We start from the raw sequence: 27967 nt of genomic DNA on the forward strand, positions 1-27967 counted from the left end.
TCACCATGATTTATATAGGTGTGTCTCTCTTAGTCTTCAGTTTCTTTTGTTGAGCTGTCAGTAACCTCATATTTTTTCATTCCAAGATTTACTTTTACCATGCTGCTTGCAGGAAAGAAGCTGAGAATTAATGACAATGTTGAAAGACAGGTTAACTTTTTAGCTTAAGGCATACAAGTAAAGGAGTCAGAAGACTAATTTATTTCTGTCTTACTCTGATCTGTCTTTATGCTTTATGCTTAGTTGTAAACTTGTGGCAAAAATACTACATTTTCTTCATGATTTCATGGTAACATCATGCAGTTTAAGGAAAGCAAAAGCCATGTAACACCAAAGCAATTGTAGTTGTAGTTCTGAACAGGAGAAGAATTACTTTAAAAGTCAATGTAGATTTAAAATTGATTGTGTTCTTCAAAATGTTTTATCCTGGCTATGAGCCAGAAAAACTATGGAAATTCCGTTTTTTCCCCTTTTATTTATGTGTTCAATTTCACTGTTACAGCTTCAGAATAATTGATTTCTGCAGTCATGTGGCTTTCCATAGTGAAGTGGAGAAAACTATTTAAATATGTAGAACGTGACAGTGATGTTCTAGAATTCTTCTGTAAAATTTTAAGACAGATTTAAATGTGTATTTTGGAATTCTCTAGGTCTCAGTACAATTAACTTGCATTGCTGTGTTTGTAGTTGTGATGGTGGATTTTGTGCCATGGATGCTGTTCAATATATCTGTATATGTCTTTTCTTTACAGAAAACCAACTTTCTGGATGCCCTGTGGGGAGCTGCATCTGTGACATGGAATATGTCTTTGGTCTACAACCTGAGACAGCAGCGTGTGCGCTATATATGACAGAGGATTAATTGTGGAGAGAGTCCAGCTGAATGGCTACATCATAAAAAGGAACTGGTTTAAAAATGTTAGTGTCTCATGCCAGAAATCCAAGTTTGGAAAAGCCTAACAGCCCAACAGTAAAAAAAATTACTTTTTTGTAAAAGCCAGTTCAAAAAGAACAAGCAGTCAATATATATTTTATCATGTGTTCCCTGATTCTCTAGCTCTGAATCTTCCATTACACTGAAATCATGGTATGAGGATTGGTAGAGAAGGTCCTCCCCCATCCCCAGCACACATCCAGCAACTAAAGACTGTGTCAAGATGACCTCAGAGGAGATGACAGCGTCTGTTCTCCTCTCTGTGGTACGGGGTAAAGTGATAGCTGCCCAGTCAGCTGGAGATGAAAATACTGAGAATGCTTTGGACACCAGCGTTACAAGAAGACATACTGCCAGTTCGGGAAGGCAAACCACACACAATCTGTCTTACTTACACAGACTTGAAGAAGAAAGTCTTCAGGGCTCAGTGCCCAAAATATTCCCTCTGGCCAAAGAACAACTGACTAAGGACAAGAGTAATGAAAACTTCTGGGAGAGGAACAGCTCCATCTCTGATTCAGTGGAATTTCTTAACATTAACTGTAATATTGTACAGAAAAATTACAAGAGCAATATCCCATGCAGCCAGCTGTATCAGTCTTGTGCTCCTTTAGCGGGGGAAGAGGCATGCCTGGAAACTGGAATTCCTGTTTCGTTGGAAAGAGCCATGCTTGCTGAAATTCAGTTGAAAATGAATGGACCTTCGCTAAAAAGCCAGACAGCAGTAAATAAGAATGACAGCAATGATCCTGATAAAGTGGCCTTTTTTCACTTACATTGTGCAAGTGAAAGGAATATATCAGAGGCTTTGTGTGGTTTACACAACAGCTTTATTTTGGATGACTGCTTGCAGCCCATGAGTGATGGTGGTGGTAACACCACTGGTTCCCCAGCCTGCACTTGCACCATAATGCAGTTGACAAATAATTGTGAGAATGAAAATGGGCAGCAGTTGTATGAAGATGCTTTAAGGCATAAGTACTTATGTCTGGAAAGAGCACCACGAAAGGTTAAAGCAGCGTGCTCAGGTCACAACTTCTGTGGAAATAACTTTACTGGAAGAATGCCCTCAAAGCCCTTTCTGAGCCATTTTGAGGACTGTAATGATAACTGTGAAGAAGAGTTGGAAGAGGATTTTTTTAGAAACAAAAAGGAACGTTCTACTCTATTAATAAGACGTTTCTGTAAAAATGATAAAGAGGTGAAAAAATCAGTTTATACTGGAACAAGAGCAATTTTTAGGACTTTACCATCAGGGCACATAGGAACTGTTGCTTGGAATTATGTTCAGCAAAAGAGAAACAACAGTGGCATGAAGCTTTCTAGGATTACAGCAGAACAGCTAACTACAATTCAGTCCCTAATAAAATGGAAATTTAATTCCTGTCTTGAGAAGTCTTTATGGTATGAGGTAAGCTTTTCATAGTATTTTTTGGTCGTTTTTCTTTTTATTTCCTTGTTTGTTTTGATAATGTGATGACCTTTCCATTAAAAAAGTGCCTTCAACTAGTAAATACTTAGTAACACTGAATGGCATATTTCACATACCCACCCTGAACAACCTTATGCTTAACACTGCTTTTTAGACAAATGTATTGTTATCCTCTGAAATTCTTTTGGTTTAAAGACACATGGTAAATATGTCTATAACTATATGTGTATAAAATTTATACATATATAATGGACACTAAAACGGTTTTTCTTCTTATCAATCTCTGTACATAATCTCCTTATGTATAACATGCATCAAGTTCTCTTAGCATTGTTTTCTCGTTATTGTAGTGTCAAATATTGTTTCTGCAATGATATTTGTATGTGTTGATGGCTTATATTATTAGCACTATAGATGGATTTGCACAAACATAGAAATTACCTTAATGGATGTGACAAATATATGGACCTGTTGAATGTATTCATTGGGTTAAAATAATTTAATGAATTATGGGCATTTGTAGGAATCTTTCATGCTAATAATCAAAGGAAGAAAGAAAAAGTAGTAAATGAATGTGGTAATTTGTTCTTTCTTTCCCCTTATCTCACCCTTTGAGCATGCATTCTGTTTGGAACAGCTAAGTGAACAGTAGTTCTGTTCTTCAAGAGGAAAAAAAGTTGGAGAAATTAAGTTTTCATAGCAGTACTGGTGTAACATGGAACAATAGAGACCTTTATGTTTTAAAGTAGGAAAATGTGGGTCTCATTTGTGCATATCCCTTACATAAAAATTCTAGCACTAATAAAGGAAAGGCACTGAACTGTCATCTTGTTGAGTGATTTTTTCTTTTTTCTTCCTCTCTGGAGGGAGGTGGGACTAAGGATTTGCACTATATAGAAAATACACGATGTTACATTTTTCTTCGTGTAGCATATTATTACTGTTGATAGGTATTTCATATGCAGATTTAGACTCCTCTGGATTTAATGTATGTGTTGTATGAAGAGAAAGTCTTTATCTTGCATATTTTTTCTGATTTTGCACTTAGTTTTGTAGCTAAATACAGTGCAGCAGTTACCCTTACCAGATGGGGCTGTGTAACACGGCTGTTGTATCTGTTCAGGAGACGTTTGCTTGTCTGTGTTGGGGCAGTGCAAGCCCCTCACATTCGTATAAAGTGCAAAGAATTTGCCATAGAAACAGATCGTGACAGAGTTGGCTTTGCTTGAGCAGGTATGCACTGCTTGGGTTCAGCTGCACCGTGTAAGCAATTCCAGAGTCAGCGTTTGAGATCTGTGAGATGTCAGGTTCACAGAGCTGAAATACACTTTGCCTTTCCTGATATGATGGTGGATTGGGCGTGGTGGTAATGTGACAAAAGTAACCCTTTGACTAAGGGTTCCACTGGTGGTTCCAGTCCACCATTGACTCAGATATGAAATCTGGGCACCTTGCTAAACTTTCATGGAGTGATTCTCTCAACCACATAAGTGACCTCAAGGTCTGCAGATGGCAGCTACAACAACATAGTTGCAGTGCATAATAGCTGAATTCTTTAGTTAAGCTTATTTTGTAGGCGTCAGTAGTATCTTTGCTGTGTCATTGCATTCCTGGTGCCAGTAGCTTGAGCTTAAGAATCAAGAACTCTGCTGCCTTGCTCAACTCTGCTTAGACAGAAGTTAGCACTCTAATGTACCTGACATTCTTCATAGTTGCTAAGGCACTACTAAAATGCCAAATACTAATTAGGCAGCAATTAAAGAAAATATTAATAGCCCCACATCAGTTCTCAGGTAGAATAGTGATTCTATAATAGATTTATCTTGTGGGAGTGTTTCATAATTCATGTAAACATTTGTCATAGTAGTTCAGCATTTGTTAGCATCAGGCTTAGGTGGTTTTTTCCCTGTAGTGTCCATGGTGTTTTTATGACTCCTGTGTTAAATGAATGTTGTGCAAGGATTTTTGATATGCATGGCTAATGTAAGGAGTCTTGTGTTAAGATTTCTTTGTTTCCATAAAGTTTAGCTGTAGTCGGTGGTGTCTGTTAACAAAAAGTTAAGGAGAGAAAAAAAGATTTGGAAATAATTTTTTAAATGTTTTAATAAAAAATTTATAAAAAATTATCATTTTAATTTTTTATTAATGTGGAAACAAAAATAGTAGTCTTGGATAATATTTTTTAAAACATAGATCTAGACACAAGTTGTTTTCTGTTTAATAGATAGTATTTTAATTTTTGTGTTTATAATTGATTTTAATTCTTAATATATTCTTAACTACAATAAATATTTTGTGATTAATATAAATATTGGTTTTAATTTTGAACCTGTAGAGAGCTCAGTTCCCTCCCTCTGCTGCCCTCCTCCCTTCCAGAGCTGTATCAGCAATTCTAGTCAGTGCATGCTTTTGGGGCATTTCTGAAAATACAGATAGATTGTTTCACTATCAGTCATGGAAATAATGTCTGCTTAGGATATTTCAACAACAGTTGCACTAACCAAATGCAGGAGCTTGTTACTGAAAATGCTAACACATGAACAAAGGAAGGGTTAGTAGTGCTGTGTGTGTTTAAGAACATTTTTTGGTTCTTTTTCTCTGGTGTTGAGTTGATTGGAACTTTTAATTGTCAATATTTTGTCAGAATGAAGAGTGCAACCCTCTTATCTAGTAGTAACTTGGAAGACAGACTGTTCCAATGGATTCAAAACATAATGTATGTAATGAAGAGGCACATCTTGATTCTTAGGAAGTGAAAGAAAAATTTGAAAGTGTCTGATGACCGTCTGTGCTAGTAGTAATAAGCAGCATAAGAGTCCCTGTGGATGTGCTGTGTTTCATTCAGATGACTGATCTGATTTGTTAGACAGAAAGCTTGTGGAGTGTCCACGTGAAATCACCTGGATATAAGAGTCTTATTAGTAAAGTTACTCTGCTAAACTCTGAGAGATTCACAAACTACAAAGTAGCCTAAAAAAATTAAATTATTACTGATTTTCACTTCGGGATTGTTTTGAATTATTTCTGTAGGAATTTCAGATCTGGATTTGCTGTCATATCATCCTTCTATTAGAATTATGTGCTTTTCCCACAGTTTTTTACTTCTTGCTACGTATTTTAAAAAATAGGATTCTTTGAATGGACTTTTACTCTCTTCCCTTGCAGTTTTCCCTGCATACCTAAATGTATTACCTAAAATGTAACGCTGCTCTTCAGGTTGAAGTTTATGCTGTGCTTGTACTTCTATTTAACAAAAAAAGGCTACTTTGTGATTCTGTGGTGAGGACTAAGGGCAGGTTTGAGATTTTTTGGCTTTCCATTTTGAAAAAAAATTTCTAGTCTAGCATCTGAAAGGAATTTACAGGAAATAATGCCATAAAGCAAATAATCTGCGAGTGGTTGGAGCATTTCTCCGCTCTAACAATAATTTTTTATCTGACTGTGCATGAGTATTTTGCCTGTTAAAATGCCATTGTGCTTTTAAGACATAAAGGTTTATTTACTTATGGTAAAGTAGTTGGTAGGTAAGGACAAGCAGGTTTTTATTCTACCTGGACCCTGTATTTCTTGTTTCTTTGTTTGAAGAAAATTTAATGAGCAGAATTGACTGTTTGGAAAAAAATCAGGGAACCAGGAGAGAAGCCAAATAGGCATGAAATTATGTTTTCCCTTCAGTAAGTGCTGTAAAAATAAATTGAACTTTTTAAAATGAAGCTCTATACTTACATTTGCCTTGGGTTGAATTACTCCAGTTTTAAAGGCTAGCTTTAAACCCAGAAAATTTACCCTCTGTCTGTAGAAGAAGTCATTTTACTACCATTATGTGATAGGGTTTGAGCTAAATTGCTTAATACTTTGTATTATTTTACAGTTGCCTTATACCTTTAACAACATTTTGCCAAATTATGAACAATAAGTTTTAGCTGTGAGCACACTTAGGTATTTAGAGCCAATAGTGTGGGAGTCTTGGCAAGCGCATTATATTATGCCTTCAGTTTTTCCACATTTTCTGACTTTCCTTCTAGTGGCTGTTCATTAACTGTAAAGAAGCATGAAGGTCTGGTTTAGAAAATCTCCCTGCAGCACATGAAAGGGTTCATTTTAGAGTGTTAGAGTTGGACACTTTTCTAAAATTCTTTCTCGTTGAAACTAAGTTATCTCCATTACCTGTATGAGCTGTTGAAAAGTTAGGTTGTTTACTCTGGTGTAAATTAATAAAAACTGTGCATATAAAGATCACTCTGTTGATGAGTGAATAACTAAACCTGAATTTATGAGATTTTACATACATTTTAATTTATCTTACTTTTCTACTATCTTTCAGAATCTTTTAAAAATAAATTTTTCTAAAAGGAAATAAGCTTGGCTTGACAGTAATTGGTAGGCATATTCCTTACCAGTACAATGCTTCAAGAACAACTTAGCAGAAAAATGTCTACTGGAAAATTTTACTTGCCACAATATCTAAGGCATCCTCCAGGAGATATGAGGCTATTTGCTACCTCTGTGTGTGAAAAGTGATTGGATAATGTACATTTATGAGCCCTTTGGTCATGAAATTTTCTTGAAAATATGGACTGGTGACAACCTAAAAATCTAACAGTTGAACATAATACAGCTTTTACGTACTGTCCAAGTATGTGTGAGCTGGGTATCAACTCACAGGGGCCTCCCACACCAATCAAAGCTACTGACACCAGTGCGGCACTGGGACCAGTGGGACTCAGGGCAGTGTGACAGCACACAGCCTTCGTCAGAAGTGTCACAAGTGGGACAGTGCTGGAAACAAACATTTAGCCCTAGCATTTGTAGCCACTATTTTATTTTTTAAAAATTTTTGTTCTCCTAATAATTTCACTAGACAATGATATAGTTAGATGCTATTATTTATCTGTAAAATACATATACACGTTGTCCTGAAAATTGTCTGAAAGTGAAAATTTGTTTAATATTTTCAACTGTAACCAGATACTTTAATTTTTGAATTCTTGCTTTGAGTGTAGAAAATACTGGAAGATGGAAACCTACAGAGAAGGTTGCTGTGAAAGCACAGAAGCATGCAACAGCAATTATCGGTACCTGCACTCGTTGCAGGACTCTGAATATTCTAATGAACTCTCATGAAAGTAGGCTTTTTTTTTTCTTTTAGCTGTTCCAGTAACTGTAATGCCCGTTGAGTGTTGCTCCCATTTGGACTTTGAATCCACAGTAAAATAATATGAGCTTATTTTAAGGTGATTAAAAGTGATTGTTATGTACTGGTTATTTTCATTCTAGTCTCTCAACACTGTAAAAATTGTTTTCAAGCAATCGGAATGGATACCAACCTTCATTAGTAAATTGTGGGCAAAACAAAGGATGTATTATTAGCTGCTCTAGTTTCATGTTACAGCAGCCATAGTTTTAGAGTGTTTAGGAATTCCCTTCAAGTATTAGAGAATGGGTGAAGTCCTGGTCATAACATAATCTCCTATTGGGATAATGTTACTGGGAGGGAGAAAAAGAAGCATGTGCAGAATGAAGCTATTGGGCTCATGTGAACTGTAGTTTTATGTCAAATGTTTTAAGAGGCAGACATGTGCCAAACTTAGATTAAGCACTTTTAAAACTATAGTTTTAAACTAACAATATTCCCTATATAAATATGTGTAATGCACTATAATATAACTCAGGTGGGATCATTAACTTACTAAATAAAACTTCCCTCAGTCCCCATCAGTTGCTTATGCTGGTTTTTTTGTTCATTTTATCACACTGCTTGGAAGCCCTGCTTCTGGACTCGAATGTGTTCGAGCTGTTTTACAAACAAGTGGTGATCTCATCTGTTCTCTAGACTTAGAGGCAGTTAGTTGTGAGTGAGCTCACTCAGAGTTTGGAGAAGATAAACTTCTCCCAAATACTCTCCATATGCTGTGCCTAGATTTCCTTTTATCCTCAGCAAGCTCAGTAGCTGTGTGCTGTGCTGTAGTCCGCAGAAGAGACATATCCTGTAAATTTCCTGTGAAGGGATGGGGGTGGAAACACACCTTCAAATTTACCTACCAGTTCCAAATACTAGGGAATTTTAGAGTTAAGAGCAAACAAAAAATAAAGTTTTCAATAAAAATATATATAACCAATCAGCTATGAACTACTAGGCTGAATAAAGGTCTGAATGTTAACTCTGAATAGTTCGTCTTTCAGCAAAAACATAAGAATGTATCCGAGGCCTGGAGAATTGTTCTAAATGTGATTTTGTGTTGGATCAAGAAAAATACTCCTGAGAGCAAACTGTCCTCAATCTCCTGTTTTAAATTAGGAATTTATCTTGAGTAATTTTGCAGACTTAGAGCGTCCTGCAGCATGCTTGAGGCCATTATAGTTCTGACCCTTGCATATGTGAGATTTTTTACTTTATGTAAGCACATTACTGTTGTCATAGGAGCTGTAACAGTGGACTTCCTGTCTGTTGTTTGCAGTCTTGGGGTTGCACTGGTGGCTTATGTATGTCAATGTATGTATTTTCAAGGGAAAACATGTTATTTCATGAGCATTCAGAATATTTCCCTTTTAGGAAAGTAACTTGTATTCTGGTTTACCTGTGTATCCTTTTGAAACTTACCTTGCTTAAAGTACAGTTGGGGGAACTGCGGGAGTGCAAAACTCTCTGCTATGTGAATATTTCATTGAGATGTAGTGATTTGCTGTCAGCATAAAGGAGGCTTTGGTCTATTCACACCACGTCACGGGCTGCAGAACAGGCTGGAGAAAAGATGGAGGTATCTATAAGCATGAAGTATAACATAAACCGTATTTAACAGCAGTGTATCAATATTCTTATTCTCTGTAAGTCTAGAAATTGAGGAGTTCTGTTTCTTTTTTTTATTGTTTTCCTTAGCCAACAGATTGTGGATGGACATTTATTATAGTTTGAATGCATTTGAGCAACAAAGTTTTTTCATCGTTAGCAGACATTTGTGAATCACTGCATATGTAATTTACCTTGCACCATATTTCTTTGCAATTGGTTTGTAAAAACTGCAAATCCAGCCTTTGTAAATGATGATTACTTTTGAGTCATTTTTTCTAGATTTGAATAAATTTCTCATCACACGTTGGCTTTGACCAGCTGTTTCCTGTTTTTCCTCCCAGTGGTTCAGCTGCTGAGGAGATAAATGCTTCAATGGTTTGTTTCAGAATTAAGTTACCTTTATAAAATGATGGAAGAGTGTCTAGCAAATATGTTAGACACCATTACAAGTATGAAGTTATGCTGAAATTCAAGAGATTAAGTACTGTTTGCTATACCTAGATGTTTCATATGCTATAGAGCTTTTGCTACACCAGGAACTCACTTTATATACAATTAATCCAGCATCGGAAGCACCAGGGTGAAGCTTTGTGTGGGGAGTTTGGGTGTGCGTGATGGAATTTTTCAAACAGTTCCAAGTTTTTGTGTTTGCATGAGGATATTTTGATTTATCTGATACATGATCTACATAATTACCTTACCATTACATCATATTTGTCCTGTTCTGTCACCCCCCAGGTTTTGGACTGCTTTGGATAGATATGTTAATTTTTGTAATCGTACAAATTTCTTTGGAATTTTAGAACTGAGTTTGATATCTGTTTTCAGAATAAAGCAGGGCTGGCGTATCAGGGAGGACAGGGAATAGTTGGTATATCACCTGTCTATTAGAGCTGGCTTGTGCAATGCGCTTTGTTTCTGTTTTGTTCATAGTGAACTGACTCCATGTTCACATAGAGAGCAGCTGTGTTTTGTCCTTGCTTCAGATGTCTTTCTTCAGGACCTTTAAATGACTTACTTACTAACCCAAAAGGTGTTTATATAAATAACAATGAAAATATTGTCCCTGTCTTCAGATTTGAGGTTGTTTCTCTGTAGGAGTGTGCAAAGATCACGTGTTCCCTGGTGTTTTTTGCTCTGGTGTCGCAGGCTGTTCTGTGGCATCCAGCCGCACCTGTCCCTTGCGCTGTTTTAGTCCTCCGCGGAAAGCTGAGGGGTCAGATTTTATTTAATGTCCACCCTCTGGCACGATGGAAAAGCACATAGAGACAGTCGGTGACATGTCTTCTCCCATGGTCAGTCCCCTGGAGGGGATTGACCTGGATTCCTTACCTGTTAGGTCACTGAGTTTCTTATCTGTGAGTAGCAGGGGAAGAGCTGGGTCTGTAGTGAAGGTCCCAGCTCCAGAACCTCAGAGCATGCATTTGCTCTGCTGGACAAAGTACCTCAACTATATTATTTACCCATTTGTAAGCCTTATTCTGTACCATTTGAAGGGCTCTGCAATCTTCTACACATGCCAGCCTTAATAGTATTTACCCCAGGATATGATGCAGCTATTGCACTTGAAAAAGATTCACTGCTGCAGCTTGCACTCTCTTCATTTCTCTATGGCTTTTCCTTCTCCCCAGCTTCCTTGTGGTAGCTGACTCCAAGGTCTGCTCTCTCTTTCATGGCTTCCTGACCTTGGAAGTCTCCATGGGAATTCTCATTAAATTCAGTGATAGGAAAGGGGAAGCATTTTCCTCTCTCTCTTGAAAATTCTAGTTATTTATAACTTCTCCTAACTAGCTTTGCTGTTTTTACTTCAAGCCTATCAAGTAGCTCTCTGATTTGTTTTCTAGTGGCATTCTTGAACTTAGATTCAACATGCTTACTACTCCCTGCATTGGTGGTCTTTATGGATTCTCCTTTATTCTTCAATTTTTTATACAGAGAAAGAACTTCCCAATATATTTTCCTTTAGTTCTCTGCTATTAGATTGTACTTTTTAATAATATTCACAGTCTACGTTCAGCCAAGTCTAGTACTTAAGGCTGAAATTCCTTCTTCATGAAATTGCATGGTCTTAATGGTCATTCCTACTCATATAAGTCCAGCTTTGTGGAGCTCAAATTCCCATGTGACATCTGTTCCATTTTTAGCTATTGTATTTCAATTTAAACTTTTCTTTTGTCCTCTTTCTTTCCAAAATCTCTTTGGGGATTTTTTTTTCATGTGAAGGTTAGTAAACAGCATTCAAACTTTACCTTGGGTGATTGATATGCAAATGGTTGTGCTGTTACACTTTTAGACTGCAATTTGCTTTCCAGAAGAGCTAGTATTTTTGGCCAAAGTTAAATCAAACTATGACAGAGCGTAGTACATTTGTAAGGAAATAAGAAGCATTTGCTAATTAATATTTATATAAGGCATTGATGACCAGGTTCCTCTGATCCTTGCTGAATTTAAATTTCTCCAGTCTGCAAAAAACCACAAGGAAAACAACAGCCAAGATGAAAGCAGATTCACAGGACATACCCATGTGGTTGTGACTCAGTGGATCTTTGAGAACAAAAACTTTAAACCCCCTTTTTTTCCGTCAAGTAAAAGACATGGAAATTGATTTAACAGTAGTGGGCGAATTTGCTAATGGGATATGAAAGGTAGTTAACGGAAAGAACTGATGAAAAGAAGCCAGTGTTCTGTGAAAGACTTGGAAGGAAAATAAAAGAGATAGTTGACAAAGCGTCCTTTGAGTTTTGGGACTTGAAAATGTAGAGAGCAAAAGCTGACAAAATCTTGTTTTCAAACCTAACCAGAACTGAGAAATTTGCTGGTTTTCTGTGGAGCTGAGACACGTGTAAACCAGTGCTAGTGCTGTCATAATAGCTATATACAGAGTTTGTACTTTCAAGTAGAAATATAGAAAATTAATAGATTTTGGAGAGAGATTACCAATCATCATTTGATTTTTAAATCATTGTGATTTAAGACACTTTTGCAAGGCTTGATGTGACAAGGCCAAATGTGTGGCAAGTAGTTGGGCAATTTTGCTACCTTCTTGGATTTTTGATTAGGTGATATTTTATATATGTATATTTTTCTCAACAAGATTTCTCCTATGGAAAGTATTAGATAAAACTGACCTGCTTTTTAAAAAATTATTGTTAGTTTTAAAAAAATAGATCTTCAGGAAGAGTTAGTCCCAAGTTTGATAAAAATTGGTTTCAAATCCTTGCCTGGTCAACAAATGAAATTAAATAGTGAAATAGAATGACACATAATTTTGGAAAGCTTAGAATAACAAAGTTTCTTAGAAGACTAACATGGGACATATCAGAAAATTTAACACTGCAGCTGCTAGTTTGTCTCTCTGTACCTTCCAAAGACTTGCAGACTTCCACCTTTCTCCCAGAGACAAGGAGAAGAGCTTCCAACTTTCCTTGCTCTTGTAATACCATTGCCACGGTAGCAGCAGTACTTGTGCACACACAAGAAGAGGTTTTTGTTTGCTTAGCTGACATTTGTGTGTCATTAATAGTATGTGCACCACAGCTTGGAAACCCATGACTGAGTCCATGACTTTGTTGGATCAAATTTTGTAGTTTTGGACTGAGATGGCATTATTTGCTTTATGTTCTGTTGATAAATACTATGTTGGGCCCCATAAAGACAGTCTAGACCACAAGTTGTTTTCATGTTTGGAGAACAGACAAAAAGCTGACATTAAAAGAATTTTTTAAAAAGAAATTAGAATTAAAAGCCTCCTAAGCATTTTATCTTCCTTCTGTAGTCTAACTTATGCCTCTACCCAAGGCATGACTGTATCCCCTCTGCCCTATGATCTGAAACTTTCCAGTTTCAGATTTTAAACTGCTGCTGCCTTAGCTATGATTGTTTGTCAGGCATTATGACAACTTTCAACACTGTGAGTGGTGTGAGTGCATTGAGGCCCAGGGTCCAACGCCGCTAAACCTGTGGTTTACTGAAACCTTGCTGAGCTGGGGAGTTGCTGCAGGGCCATTTGATGTTCATGTTTAAGTGGGGTGAAGAAAATCCTGTTCTTCCTGCTAGCATACCTTATCTCTCAGGCTTGTTCTGAATCACATCACAGAGCTTCTCTTTGTGCCTGTGTCAGTTCCAGCTGCTTGGGAGGGAATCCCACAGCCGTACCAGGGACCTGGGCAGCTTCGAGGTGAGCAGGGGCTGGATAGCACAACATGTCTGCAGGATTGTAAAACAAGTTTCAAGGTTTATGGATATTTTTTATAAAAACCTTGCCATGTAGTTAGGCCATATTAAAGTCTTCAAGACCCATTAAGACTGGGGAAAAAACTTCTTAATGACTTATCAGGATTGCTATTGTAGCATAACAAAGTGTCTGGGGCATGTTTTTCTAGAATAGATTGTTCAGCATTTTGTAACATGGAAAACCATATTATATTTTCTTCTAGATATTTGCCTTGTGATTTTTTTCATTAAGAAACATCCATAAAATTGTTTAAGCATTGACAAAATCTTATTATTCCATATTAACTGGAAATTTGAAACCACCCTGTTTTTGAAAGATGGCCATGTTTTTGCCACTGAGCATTAAGCAGTTTTAATTTTTGTACTTTTCTAATTTTTAACTTCTTTATGCAAGCAAGCACTATAGACAAGTCACTGGTACCAGTTTTTTCTCTAGCAGAGGAGAGAAGTACTTACTAAAATACTTTACCTGATTTTCTCTTTTGTATGATCAGTAGTTAGAGGATCTCCTTATTTAGTTCGTCCATTAACATGAGGTCCAGCAGTTGATCGTCTGCATTTAGTGACATATGGCTTAGGTAAAAGTGAAGGGCATAAAAGAAATTATATTTCGTGTGTCCTGCCAGAATCAAGTTTAATCATAGGATTTGCTTGGATAAATGGCTTTAGGACCTTTAGACTTTGTGCATCCCTGGTTCAAAGGCTATTTGCATTTTGCTAATGGTTGCAAGTTGCTCCTGTCCTGCCAGCTGTTGTCATATTGTCCAATATTGTGTGCTTTTAACATAGCCTGATACCAAGGACAGATGCAATTGGTGTGACTGACAGCAGCCAATGAAAGTATGAAGGTTAGAACTATTCTTTATCAGAGTTGAGTCCCGAAAACAAGAGGGAAATTATCTGAGAAAGCTTTGTTTATACAGTAATTCTCATTATACTTTTCTGAAGCTAGAATTCACACTTTGGTAATATTCCAAAAAATTGCAGCCAAAATCATGTGTTTAAATTAGACGTACAAATTTCCTAATTAGTCTCCTGGATAAAACTACAATGATTTTCAAAATGCTGAATGCCCTGTGTTTCTCAGAATCAGACCAGCAACAGTTAGAATTATAAGTTTGATTTTTAGGAGTCGAGTTTGAAAATCTGAGCTTAAGTTCCACTGAAGTGCTCTTTGAAATTATTGACAGGGCTGTTGCATCGCTGTCATCACCAATTTCCACTTAGACCTGGTTTGGATGTATATATACATGCACATAATCAGGAATAACTGTGAGATATGGTATGATACCCACGATGATATAATCTTTTCTTTCTGCAGTCCTTTTGAAAATAAGACTTCATTAGGTAAGAATCCTTATGCTATATTTATGCTGACCCAGACCTCTGCAAGGATAGTTTTACAGGTGTAACTTTCCTAATAGAACTGTGTTAGCATCTCCTTACTAGGAGAGCGCATGCTAAAGTTTCTGAACAGCTCATAGATGGACTCTGTGTATTTCAAGTGTGGAAATCATCTCATTTTTCCATACCATGGTTACAGCAAGTGCACTTTCATTTGTTGAAGCTTTATAAATACTAAAATGTAATTGAAATTTGTACAATAGAAGAAAAATAAATAGGAAAATCTGATTTTTGCACCTGTCATTGAAATTGTACTGTATTTGAAGTAAAATGTGAGGCATATGCCATCTGGTGGATAGAATAATTCATACATTTTATTGCTAGTCTTGATATGTTTTCTCTGCTGCGTTATCACTTTTAATTGGCATTGGTGGGTATTTCTTTAGTCAAAAGTAAAGGGAAAAAAAATCTGGAAATGGAATTTGAGGCAAAGTTGAATTCCAAACTTGGCACTGGTGTTTGATTAGACAACTGGATGCTTGGAAGAAAAACCCCAAAGCCCAAATGGTAGTGAAACCATTTTCACCCACTTCAGATATTAATTCTAAAGGTTTAAAATTGTGTACCAACTAGACAAAGATCGTACCTGACAGACCTATCTTCAGCCTCTGGCTTATTGCAGATTATGAGGTGTTTGCCACGATCTTTGCAGACAGATTGGCTGTTGCTCTGTGTCTGCACTGCCACGGCAAGTGGTGCTGGGGCAGCCTCTCTGAGCCCCTGTGCCCATGTCCTGCAGCAGCGTTCAGGTGCCTTTGCCTGCAGCTCAGAGTTCCATTTTTCCGCCCATTTGGAGCACAGTATTATTTCATTAATACTATTTTATGCAGAAAGCTATGCTTCTAAAAATGTTGAATTGGTATTGGTGTGACTGCAGAGGTGACTTGACTATATTAAAAGCTTAGATTAGGCAGATACAGTAAAGAGCATGGCCACTATTAAATATTTCTCTTTGCACACAATGCTATGTGGGGGCATGACGTCATGATACACATCTCAGGACAGTTTATGGAGTAGACATAATATGAGATAACAAGTGGAGCAGTCAATGTCTATTGATAGAGAATTTCTGTTATGTCCGTGAATAGTTTTTATTCTTTGCTCTTTATGGACATAAAGGAGTCTAACATCCTGTTATCTACTAGAATACTGATATACAGCTCCCTTGGTTTTTTTTCAGACTGACCAAATATCTAAAATTAATTTTTTTGAAACCTACTATTAGCATATTAGAAAATAATGGAAAAAGTACTTTATAATGTCTTTCATACTGTGATTTTCTACAGATTTGATCTAATAAAAGCAAGTTTGTGCTTATACTCTGAAAAGGAACAAATTATTCAAATACACTGTAATCAATGCATGTGTGAAATGGAATTGTCATCACCACGTCATGTCATTGTTCCACTAGCTAATGAAAAGGCAAGGAAAGAGCTGAAATACAATACAATGGAAAAAACAAGTAATGCAATTGCTTCCACATGCTTCTGATTTTCCTAATTCACACTAGTTCAGGTGTCTGCACTGTGCTGCACCACAATCCCAGTTCTGAAGGTTTGTTAGTTCAGTCATGGTGCGAAAACAAGAGGGAGATTTAATTGCACAATGTTCATGGTTTGTTTTATTACTGGAAGTAACTGACTTCTTTAGAAATATTTTAAAAGATTCTTCTTGACAGTAAACTTACTTAGAGTAGACTCAACAGACTTAGTATACGTGACTCCAAACTTCATGGCTCTGTTACTCTTCTTGTAACTAATTTATTTCTCAGCATTCAAAGAATGTTTAAAAATAATGTTTAAAAATACAGTAAAACAAGTGTTCAACTTATTTGCAAAAATTAGAGTTGAAATGTTATTTGCACTGTGATATATAAGAGCTTCTTTCTGAAGTAAGCTGCTTCAGCACATTTTGTGTCCAGTATTTTGTGAAAAGAGCATTTAAAATCTTATCCACCTTTTAACTCTTTCAGTAGTGAGGAAACACATGCTTGGTAGAATACTGCTAAAATGTTTACAGGTTGATGCTTCACATGGTCTGCACTCTTGCAGAAACATATGTATGCTATATTGGGAGTAAATTCTCTGGTTTGTGCTATCAATCTTACTGTGTCTAAAATGTTTTGTATGATTATTTAGCCTCAGAAAGGCCACAGTACTTCAAAAGCTTCAACAAACACTGGTGTCGGAAGTTGCTTTGAGAAGATCCTTTCCCATAAATTTTTAAGCATTTTCCAGATGCTGCTGTTTTCTCCCCGTGAAATTCTGAATGACTTCTATCATATTTAAAAAATAAAAAGTATTCTCCCCATCCTGGTTGAATGATGGTCAGCCAAAGGAGGAGCTCCAAAGAGCTAATTAAAAAAAAGGGCACATGTATAGGTATATTTTCCTAATGATTGTTGGGGGGAGTGTTTTTATGATAATTAAAGGGTATTCAAGGATCTTTTCAGGCAATTTGTGGAGAAGCCTTTCTCCACTCTTCCAGCTTAAGAATGCAGTTAGAGAGGCAGGTCTTCTTCCATGCTGTGGGACCAAGTAGAGTAGTCAGGCCTTTGCACAGGCTTTGCGATGTCGTGTAGGTCAATTGGCCTAGATCACGTGTTTTATTTAGGACAATTGGGTCTATGATGTGTATGTCAGACCCTAGATTTCTGAGATCCATCCCTTTACCAGCTTGGGAATCCTCAGAAAATGGTTAAGGTTTAGTTTTCGTGTTTTGCTCGCTTTCTTCTACAAACCAGACAAAATAATCTTTTTCTGAGGTGAATTTGCCCATCATGGAGCCAAGCTTCCTGGTTTTTTGTGCTTATATGGCTTGAACAGAAATGATATTTTCTCTTGGATAGTCTTATGCCATGACATTTATGTTTATATGAATATAAAGAAAAAAGTTTTATTTTGAGCAAATTATCTTAAATAAAAGATTTGTTCAGTTTGCTTTGTGTTGTTGATTAAAATGTCCTTTGTGTTCATATGTGTACTCAAAAACATTTAAAAATCTGTGTCTAGTACAATGTTGCTCTTGGCAAAATGATGAAAAGGAACATTTTTTTCATGTAAAGAACAGTACAAACACTAAATAGAATAGATTGTCTAAAAGAAAAATTTTAAATGAAATAATTTTTTTCAGTCTTCAGTGCCATGTATTTCAAATAAGTTTAGGCTTTAAAGTTAGTCAAGCCTCAATACAGCCTGTGAATTAAAAAAAAAAATGGAATGGCACTCCTTCAGCTCTTTACTAGCACTTTTTAAAATTAGATTCCTTGTTGAAAAAAACCAATTGTCCATTTCAGTCTCTATTACTTGAATAACATTGTGGGCAAAGCTTTTTTCTTGTTTATACCATTGTCAAGGCTGTAGAAAACAATTTTCCTACCAGTAGGTGGAATCAGATGAAAATCTTAATTATTAAACACAGCATGTAACTGTATTTTCTGATCCAGCCGTAAGAACTCATCTGAGAAGCTCCAACTTTGAAGTTCAAAAATAATAGCAGCTTTCTAAAAAATATTTAGCTTACAAGAATACAAATTAGATTAATAAAAAGTTATTATTTATATTTAAAAATAGTATGATTTTAACACCGATTCCTTACATGCACTTTTGGAGAGTATGCTTAAAAATGTTGGTTAAATATGTTGCATAAAATAAAATTCTGTTACTAGGTAATACCTATAGCTGTTCAGTAGGTAGTTATTCTTCTGAGCAACTTTTTTCATAAAACTTTAGAATCAAAATCTTCAAATTATAAATACAAATATATGATACAAAAAGAATACAGTGCCAAAAACTTATGAGCATCTGGGTTTTATAGAGACTATATTAGAAAAGAATTCTGATCATCTTGTAATTTTTTTTATATTAGATTTATTTTTAGACCTCTTACAAAGAAAGTTGGCAGTATAATTTCTTTTATATGTCTTAAAAGCATGCAGGAAAAAAAAAGAGGGAATAAAGGCTTCCTGGATGTATACTGTGTATCAAGTTTTGGCAGTGTTACATCTTAATTTTATGTATAATTAGAGTAACAGGGCTGGTATCTATATCTCTTCTGAAAAATCTGAGTTTGTGCACAAAACTCAGTCTAAAAGTGACTGATTCATACAGCAGTTCATCTTCACCCAGCTGATTGAAAGGGGTACGGAATCCTTTGGAAAGCTCCAGCTGTAGAAAAAGGTTTGTCCAGCCTTCTTGTAATTGTGGCAGTTGAGGGAGAGTTGTTCAGCAAAGAGCAGGACACGGAAGTTACATGTTACAGATTTTCCTTCTGATTCTTCCTCTGAGTAGTTTTCACTTTGGAAATGTTATTTACCTCCTTATTTTTTTCATGGGTTCTGTATTTCTAAACCTATAGTAGTATTATGTACTGATTTGGGGGTATAGTTTCTTTTCCTCCTGGGTGTTTTGGAAAGTAAGTGAAAATACTTGCACCCAGTACTTGCAAAACTTTTCAATAAACTTCAGAAATTAGGATTTATACAGGAAAGAAAATGTTAAGGTCTTTAGTGGTGGACAATGCAGATTTTCCAGGTATAAAAAGTACAAGTTAGGCTTCAGTCTGGTTTTTTTTTTTTTTTTAAATTCTGCTAAAATGGTCTCCTGCATTCTTGCCTTTCCTCCTTCTTTACCAGTGTAATTTTATGTGCTGGAGAGTTCCCATGTATGTTCTTGGAGGAAATAATTTTTCATAGGAATGTTTTTCTCCTTTCACCAAGGATAAGCTTTCCAGGGATGGTTTGGATCAAATCATACAGAATATTTGTGATGAAAAGCATAATTTACTGGAGCTCTAAATGCAACTCACACTTAGTCAGTGAAAGGAATGGAGTGTTTAATGTATTGCAAATGCATGTCTTGGTATGGACACAGGTTCCAAAATGTTTGAAAACCTAAATCTCTTTGGGACAAACCTAGACAAATTCATGAAAGGTATGTAGGAGAACTTGTAACACGAGAGTTCTGCATCTGGGGTTTTCAACTGTGGGACAGACTTGGCAAACAGACCAAAGGGAATATGTTGGCTGTTGTCTTCTGTTTTTTTTCTTTCCTGGGCTGTATACTGTGGTACAATTCCTTGCAGATATGCACTCTCTCCAGCTCCATTCAGACAGAGAAGCAGAAAGCTAATGAGTTATGTATTTAAAGATTTGTAGGAAATACGGAGTTTGCCTCTGTTCCATAGCACAAAGTTTCTGCTCTTTGCAATGTCAAAGAAGGTCACTGTGAAATTAAAGGTATTTTAGAAATGACGACTCTTAATTAAGAGGTCATATAGTCAATCTTCTGCAGAGATGGATTGTTCTTTTTGGAAAGAAAACAAAGCTGAGTAATAGAGCACCTTCACCTTGTTGTCAAGAAAATCCTGCTGCTGGGGACAATGTCACCTTCTCTAAAAACAGGTCACACCATTTATGACTCATGCTAGCACAATAAACTTTAAACTCACATCTCTCAGGCATTTTGTAGTGGTTTGTTCACATAAAATTCCTTGACATTATTGAGAAAACATTGATTTTTCTTCCTTGGACTGAAAGAACAGCAAACCCAAAAAAGCTGTTGATGTGGGCTGGAGGGAACAGTGTTGTTCATCTGTTGGATTCCACAGATGAATGGAACCTGTTGTAAATGCTATTAGGTCCCTATGTTATGACACTGAAAAATACATGAAAAGTGTATTTGACAGGAAAAGCATTTGATTTCTTTGCTAACCCTGTGCTAAGATGAGAAGAGCAAGGATGTGTTACTGGTGCCTGACTTCTGACTGTTTTAGTCAATACTTATCTCATGTCCTTCATGTGATATTGGAATTCCTGATGAGATCTTAGAAATTACTCAGAACTGACAACTTAACGAATGTAGACTTGTCAGCTGCCTCCTCTGTCTTTCTGTCTTTATTTGGTCTTTTTTCTGGGTTTTTGTGTGTGTATGTATGTGCAGGGATGCGCTTCAGAGGCTGTCAGTTCAGTTAGATTGACAAGTCTACTTATCTAAAAAAGAATATGTTCCAGACCACAGGGACATGATGATCTTAAATTCAACTGATAAGAGAGCATTACCAGACTATACATGGAATTTAGATAGCGTTATGTTTTTCTACACAAACCCTAAATCCCCAAAGAGGAGAGAGAATTTCATTGTTTATCTGCCAGAAGTGCACTTAAATTGTATTTGACTAAATCTGTTAGATTGTTGTTTTGTTGGGACTGCCAAGAACAGATTGGCTGTCTTGAAGTATTTCTTTGCATAGTGGATCATGCTGCACATTAAAGAAGCTTAAAAGAGGAAAGCAGATTCTGTGCTAGATGGTATCAGGGTTCACACTTTGAATAATGATGTGGTTGTAGGCACTTAGAATGAAAATTTTATTATGAACATCAGGAGTTAGGAATTTTCAGTTCAAGTTACATCTTTTGTTCAGGTGATTTGTTCTAAATTCTCAAAGAAAATTTCTGCAGCATTTGTAGAGTAGTAGCTATGAAAGACTGTGAACCTTAGCAGCAGACAGTATATATAGTAAAGCTACAGATTCTAGAGCTGCTTAGCTAACTAAATCCATTGCATATTTTTTTTTCAGTTACCTCCTTTCAAAACCATTATCCTAAGAAATCATTAATGTCTCCTTTAAAATGTCCATGTACTCGAAAATGTCAATACATTATGAACTAAATGCCCGTAGATGCCTTCCAGCAAACTTCAAGTTTATCTTGGAATAAATGTCCTTGTAATTAAGAAAAACAATTGCAACTATTTGTCTGAACTTTATCATATTCATTCATTATATTAGGTTTTTTTTTTCATTTAGAACATTAATTGTTCCCTGCTTTACAGTGGAAGTAGAAGCCGCCACTGAGACTGAACTGGAATGAATATAGTAAAGATGGGCATCTTTTCATTGACAATCTCCAAGTAAAAGTAGGAGCACCTGTTATGCAGAAAGTGGTTTTGTTGAAATGAAGGAATAGGCTTGTCATCTGAGATGTTAGTTTTTTTAAACATTAGCAGGTAGAACATCTGTTGATGTTTCTCTCTGTTTCCAGTCTAAAATTTGGCAGGCCTGCTATTGTAACTTGTAGTTCAAAACATGTATAATAATGGTAGGGGGTTTCTTTGAGGAGAATAATCGTTGTTGTAAATCTCAGCATGGTTAGAAGTGTATCTGTTTTCTGTAGGAGAGGTATCTTTAAATATTTATATTTCTCTCTCAAAGACTCTAGATTTTGATAGATGCATTTCAACAAGAATTAATCATGAGCAAGAAAGCAGGAAGCTGAGTGTGTACCTCCTATGTTGTAGTTCTGTGTAGAAACACACTCATTATTGGGCATAAAATAGGCAAGAGGAGACTACAGCTATTTCTCTTGCCCATTACCTGTATGAACTCTCCTTCCAGCATTGTTTTACTGTTGCCCTTTTGCTCAAAAGTAATCGATCCATCTCTGTCTCCAAAAGATATAATGAAATTGGTATATATGGAAGAGATGTTTATCCTGTTCTTTTCATGCTTGGGAATTCCAAGAGGTTTTCTTCTAGACACAAACTATAGGAACGATGAACCAAATTTTAGAAGGTCCTAAAGTCATCCTGCCTGGTCAATCAAAAATACATCTTCCCTAAATATAGGCACTAAAATATTACTTCTGGCTTCTGGCACTTGAGAAAATGAACCACTAATTGGTATTAGGGAATTTGGATACTAAAGTATGTATTAAAATATCAAGGCAATACCAGAAGATCAGTTATTAGAGTTAAACAAATTACTTTTTTTCTAAAGAAGAGTCCTTCACATGTAGTTGTTGTATGATATTTCATTGTTTTTAGAGAAGGGCAAGACTCTGTAGTAAAGTATATCATATGTATAGAAGGTCTTATTCAAGAAAAGCATGCCTGTGAAATTGTTCTTGCTTCAGTTTTGGAAGAGTGAGAAAACTATTTTAGAAAACTAATACCAGAGCCTACAATAGTTAAAAAGGTTCTAATGTACTAATCTTTGGGGTGTTTAATGACAAGGTGTTAAGAAATTTTATAAAATTTTTTGTATAGACTTAAGCTACTTTCTGCTATTTTTGCATTACTTGCCTAGATGATGATTTATTTAAAAGTGATAGTCCTGATAAATACAATAATATTAAAATGCTTGTTATAGGTTTTTTTTTTCAGAAATCATTATATCTGTTTTCTTTGAACATAATGCTCTCTGCCACATGCCTTTTTTGTATACTTCTTGCTGTCTGTTAATTATTGTAAGAGAATACTGAATGAAGCTATCATGTTTTACTGATAGTTAGCTGTTTTGCATGCTTTTTTCTTTCCCAGCATCCTAGTATGCAACTGTAGCATATCTTTTAGGAGTTTTTCTTCTGTGTGTTTCCATAACTGTAAAGGAAGGTATCTTAATGACAGTAAATGGTGTGTCCTGTTATTTAAAAAGAATTCAGAAGATAGGCAACTCTTACATTTACTTCACACCTTCTGCTACTCAATGGTTCTTCTAAAGTACTGCTAGTCAGTGGCTCTCCTAGTTTTACCTTTGTCATCATTACCTTTATCACATACATCTTTTTTTTCCCTTCCATAACTTATTATTCTCACCCATAATCTTTTTTCAATCAGTGTTTGTCCACAGATCAAGTTACTGAAGAGCAGTATTTGAGGGTTAACTAAGTAGTAACAAGGCCCATTTCTAAGATAAAGTTACCCAGGTTACCAGATATGGAATTACTCATGTTTATTTTGAAGTGTTACCCACTTTAAGGACCCTTTCTGAGGAAAGCCACAAAATAACCCAGTGTGCTGCAGTACTTTCATGTTAGCTCCATCATGCATCTTTAATCACAAAAAAAAAAAATTGTAAAGCTGCTTATTTCAGTTCCTGCACTAGCAAAAATTCTCCTTCATCCACTTTGTGTTCCTCTGTAACCCTCTTAAAGTAGCATACAGTTGTCCTTGGAATTTTCAGGCTTGCAAAAATGACTTGTGAACCAGGCCTTTCCTTTCTAAATTGTGCCCTCTTGTGAAGAAATATGATGGGTCAGTAGGAATGAACACTGCAGCATGAGAGCAGAGCAGTGTGTGGCAGCCTCAGCAGTGTGCTTGGGAACTGATTCAAGAGGACTGTAATTATAAATAATCCTATTCTGTTTATATAATTTGTCTCAAAGTTTTTTTCCTATTAATCTGTATATTTTCTGCAGTAATCTAATTGTATTAGTAGCTTAGAAGTGAGAAATCTAATGTGGGAAGAATTATTTTACTTTTACTTACAGTGAGTTTACATCATGCCAGTGACCTTATTTTCTGTATTTCTAAATACATTTTAGAAATTGCTTAATGATTGGCATTGTAAATTAATTTTTTTCTATAAATTCATACAATACCAAGAGTCTAAGGCGGTGCTTTCAGATAAATTTAGCATTGCATCATTTCATTTGCAGTAATGTAAACACAAACTCCAGTAGGTCTGCAAAATGAAACATTAAATATATGAGATTTTATTATCAGTGTGTCTGTGATCACATTGAAATGCTTATGGAGTTTTTACAAGGAACAAATTTCCACGGACTGTTGGGACATAAACTTGTAGGAGCTGCAGAGGTGAGGCAGCACCATGTGAAATGCAGCGACAGGATTAAGATTTGGCAACACACTTCTTTTCTCTGCAGGCTCTCAGGCAGCCTCTCTAGACGGGAACAGACTGTCATCTTGTGTTGCTGAAAGCCAACCTGCAGTTTCTGCTTGTGTTGGCTTGGTTCAATCTTATACAGTTTTGTCATTTTTCCTGCCAGTTGATAAGATATGGATATGGTGAAACACAAAGGAAAAAGGTATGGTTCACGTAATATAAAATGTTTAAAAGTTTTTCTTACTGCAGGGATAATAGGAAAGCTTTCCTTCGTCAGAAAGAAAAATGTAATGCTGGAGAAAAATATAGTCTTGCTTTATTATCAAGGTATTTCTTTCTGGAACAACTTTCTTTTCAGTCAATACTCTATAGATGTAAACAATTAGTAATTTTGAAAAGTCTGTGTTGTTTCCTTTTCATTTAAAATAGGCATACTGCATGTGAATGTTTACTAGCTTATTATGTTTAATTGATTGTAAAGCCTCTTACAGAATTTTAGCACATAATGTTATAAAAGTCTACTCTTGCTTAGTATTGGGATCTAACTGTATAAATAACGTAATGTAATTACTAATTACAGACTTTTATTTTTCTTACTTTATTGTTTTGATAAAATACTTAGATGCAGTTAATGAAATCGACATTAAACCCCTCCAAAGAATTTCTGACTCTTACTGTGACTTGTTGAAGAGATATTGCATGTATGGCAAGGATTTATAGAAAACACTTGATATTTTTTTAGAAAATTTATTGAAGTCATAAACAAAATAAGTAAGACTTGTTTTTTGAATATGCAGTAGAATATAAATTTTAAAAAGTTCTGTAGCTATCACTTCACCCTCTGTAATCAATACAAAACTGTTCAGCAGAAATGCAGTCAGGATGACATTTGATTGTTACGTATATTTTTATAAATGCTAAAAATACTGTTTTGTCATACTTTCCCATCATATGCATGTGAAGCTAAAATTACATTACCCACTAGTGATGATAGAGAATTGTTTCCTTTTCTCAAACATATGCTGTACTTTTAAATAGTCTGAAAAACTTGGAAATTGTCTAATATTTAAATGTTCTGGACTAGTCTTCCAGTAAAGCAATATTTTTCAGGAATTTAAACTGAACAAGGCTTTTGACTTGGCACAAGCGATTTGTTGTATAGGTTGGTTAATGAGGGAACAAACACAAACTCTCTATCTCTGTGACAACTTGTCTTACTTTCACTTAAATAGCAGGAGTTCTACCTTTGTAGTTTGGTTAGCTTTATTATGTTCAAAGCAAAAGACCTGGGAACATTATGACAAAGCTTTGAGGTTTTCAGTATAGGGTCCAAATATCAATTTTTTCTTTGTGATGCTACAAAATCGTAACACAAAGGGGAACTAGAGGTTGATACATTACAAATAATGATAAGTCGTATATACTATGATAATGTCGGGCAGCATTAGGTTATGAGACTTACTTTCCAAGAAGCAGAATAAATGCACAGGAAGATAAAAGTTCCTGTTTTAAAGTGTGTACACGGTGATAAAAAAGGAGAGTTGTGGTTTATACAGATAGGACATTTTACTAAATGACATATTGCTAAGTAGCATGTGAATATGGGTTTTTGCTGATATATTAGTAAGTCCAGGGCGTTAATGCCCTGTAAATGAATAAAATACACAGTCAGCCAGTCAGAAGATAAAAAGAAGAATTACTAGACAAAATGTTGAATTACAGTCACATATTTGTGAAGTACATATTGAGGGTGCAGTTAGCAAACCATTCTTAATTTATGGAATTTTTTTTTGCCATCTTTATTCATTCTTACCTCTATTAATTTAGAGACGGGATCATGACTCTCAGCCAGTGTCTTTTTTGTATCAGTCATTTTAATAAAACCAAACTAGTGCCCAAGCTTTATGTCTTACATTTTCATAAGTAGCAAGACCTTCATTATTGTTTTGTTTTTTCCTGTGGTCTTTCCATCTTCATAAGCAGATTTCACTGTAGAAGAATGTGTTAGTACAGTTTGTAGAGTAACTTAGGGAATATAATGACTCAGTTTTAAAATAAGTTTTAGAAGTACATATCTCAGATGGAAATTGCTTTTTTTCACCTCAGGGTTGCCCTTTTCAGTGCCAATATTACAATAGGTTTATATATTTAATGTAGATTTGGCATTTGATGAGATTTCTGTTATAGAAAGCACATGTAAACTTTACCCTCAACAAAACGGATTGTCCTTGATGTGACTCTGAGAAAATAGGGGCCTGGAAATTATCTGTTTGTTTATTCTGTACTACATAAAAGTTCCATTACATCCATATAATCTTTATAGAGTACTGTTTTTCTGGAGTTTTTTGTCCCTGATGTCACCTCAAGTTTTTATCGTAGCGCTGTTTGAACAAGTCTTCCTGCTTATTCTCAGAATGATGATGCTGTGACAAAACTGCCCTCTAAAGATCTTAAGAATGTACTTGTTAAATTGAAAGTATTTGGGACTTGAGTAAAATGTTAAGCTACTGCTCGAGTTTCATGGAAATATACAATGCTTTTAACGCTTTTTCGTCTTTCTATGGTAATTATTTAAAACAAGAGCATACAACCATTTTTGCTTAATATGTAACTGAAACATCCGTTACAATTTTTCCTCTCTTGAGTTTGTGAATAGTTTATGTATATAAAAACTTGCTGTAGTTAATTCAAAACAAATCTGTACTCAGCTCTCACAAAACTGTTGAAGAGCACTATATCTCACTAAGGTGAAGCTTTTGAAGTTTAAAGAATCCTAAATTTGGCACATGTACTTACAGATTAATAAGTCAAAGTGCTTTCAGAACTGGTGTGGTACTATGAAAGAGAAGCTTGTAATAGGAATCTAGGTTTTATCCTTCATTTTGTGAGGCTAAGTATATACACAGGTCACTTATGCATGTAATTCAGTGTAATATAATTGCAATTTATAAAAATGATTACACTGAGCAGAGTGGCTATGAATTTTGGTAAGGAAGCTGTTGTGTATTCAAAGTTTAGTTGAAGATAATGCTAAAGCAAAATAAATCTCATGGATGACTAAACTCTAGCCCCTGGGTCTGTAACAATCTCCAGAGAATAAGGAAAGTTAAAGTATTTTTGTTCATCTGGTCTTAAGCCAGATGCCTTAAATTCTGAAAATCAAGCCTCTATTGACATTCCACTCCAGTGGGAAAAGAAAGGAGAACATATGCTCTGGTCCTGCAGAAACGTACTTCATCAGCAATTAAAAAGTGAAATTAATTTAAATATTGAATAAATGTGCTCTTATTCCTTCTCCCTTTTTCAGTTACTCTACTTTTTCAGTCGTACTCATTCTCTTAAAACAAGCATATTTACCTTAAAAAACATGTTTTAAATGTGATGAAGGAATTAAAACTTTTGAAAATTGCAAAACATAAGATTATCTATTTTGTAATTTTCAGTCAAGTTAAACTAAACTGGAAATATAATTAATTAATCAATGCCCTGTGTTTAGATCTTGGACTTGGCTTCCAAAGTTCCGTTTGGTGACAGCATCAATTTTAACTTAATC

The 27967-nt window shown here is 35.6% G+C and overlaps 1 protein-coding gene across 1 annotated transcript in view; it reads left to right on the forward strand.

Moving 5' to 3' along the window:
• Positions 1–27967, forward strand: part of PLCE1 (phospholipase C epsilon 1) — a 135572-nt gene that overhangs the window by 22729 nt on the left and 84876 nt on the right. Inside the window, exon 2 of the mRNA XM_063405641.1 lies at positions 753–2345. Within this exon, the coding sequence (XP_063261711.1) occupies positions 1158–2345 (1188 nt within the window). The 5' untranslated portion in view covers positions 753–1157. The remainder of the gene's footprint in view (positions 1–752; positions 2346–27967) is intronic.

Source organism: Prinia subflava, chromosome 9 (assembly GCF_021018805.1).
Source record: "Prinia subflava isolate CZ2003 ecotype Zambia chromosome 9, Cam_Psub_1.2, whole genome shotgun sequence".
In the NCBI taxonomy this organism is placed as follows: Eukaryota; Metazoa; Chordata; class Aves; order Passeriformes; family Cisticolidae; genus Prinia; species Prinia subflava.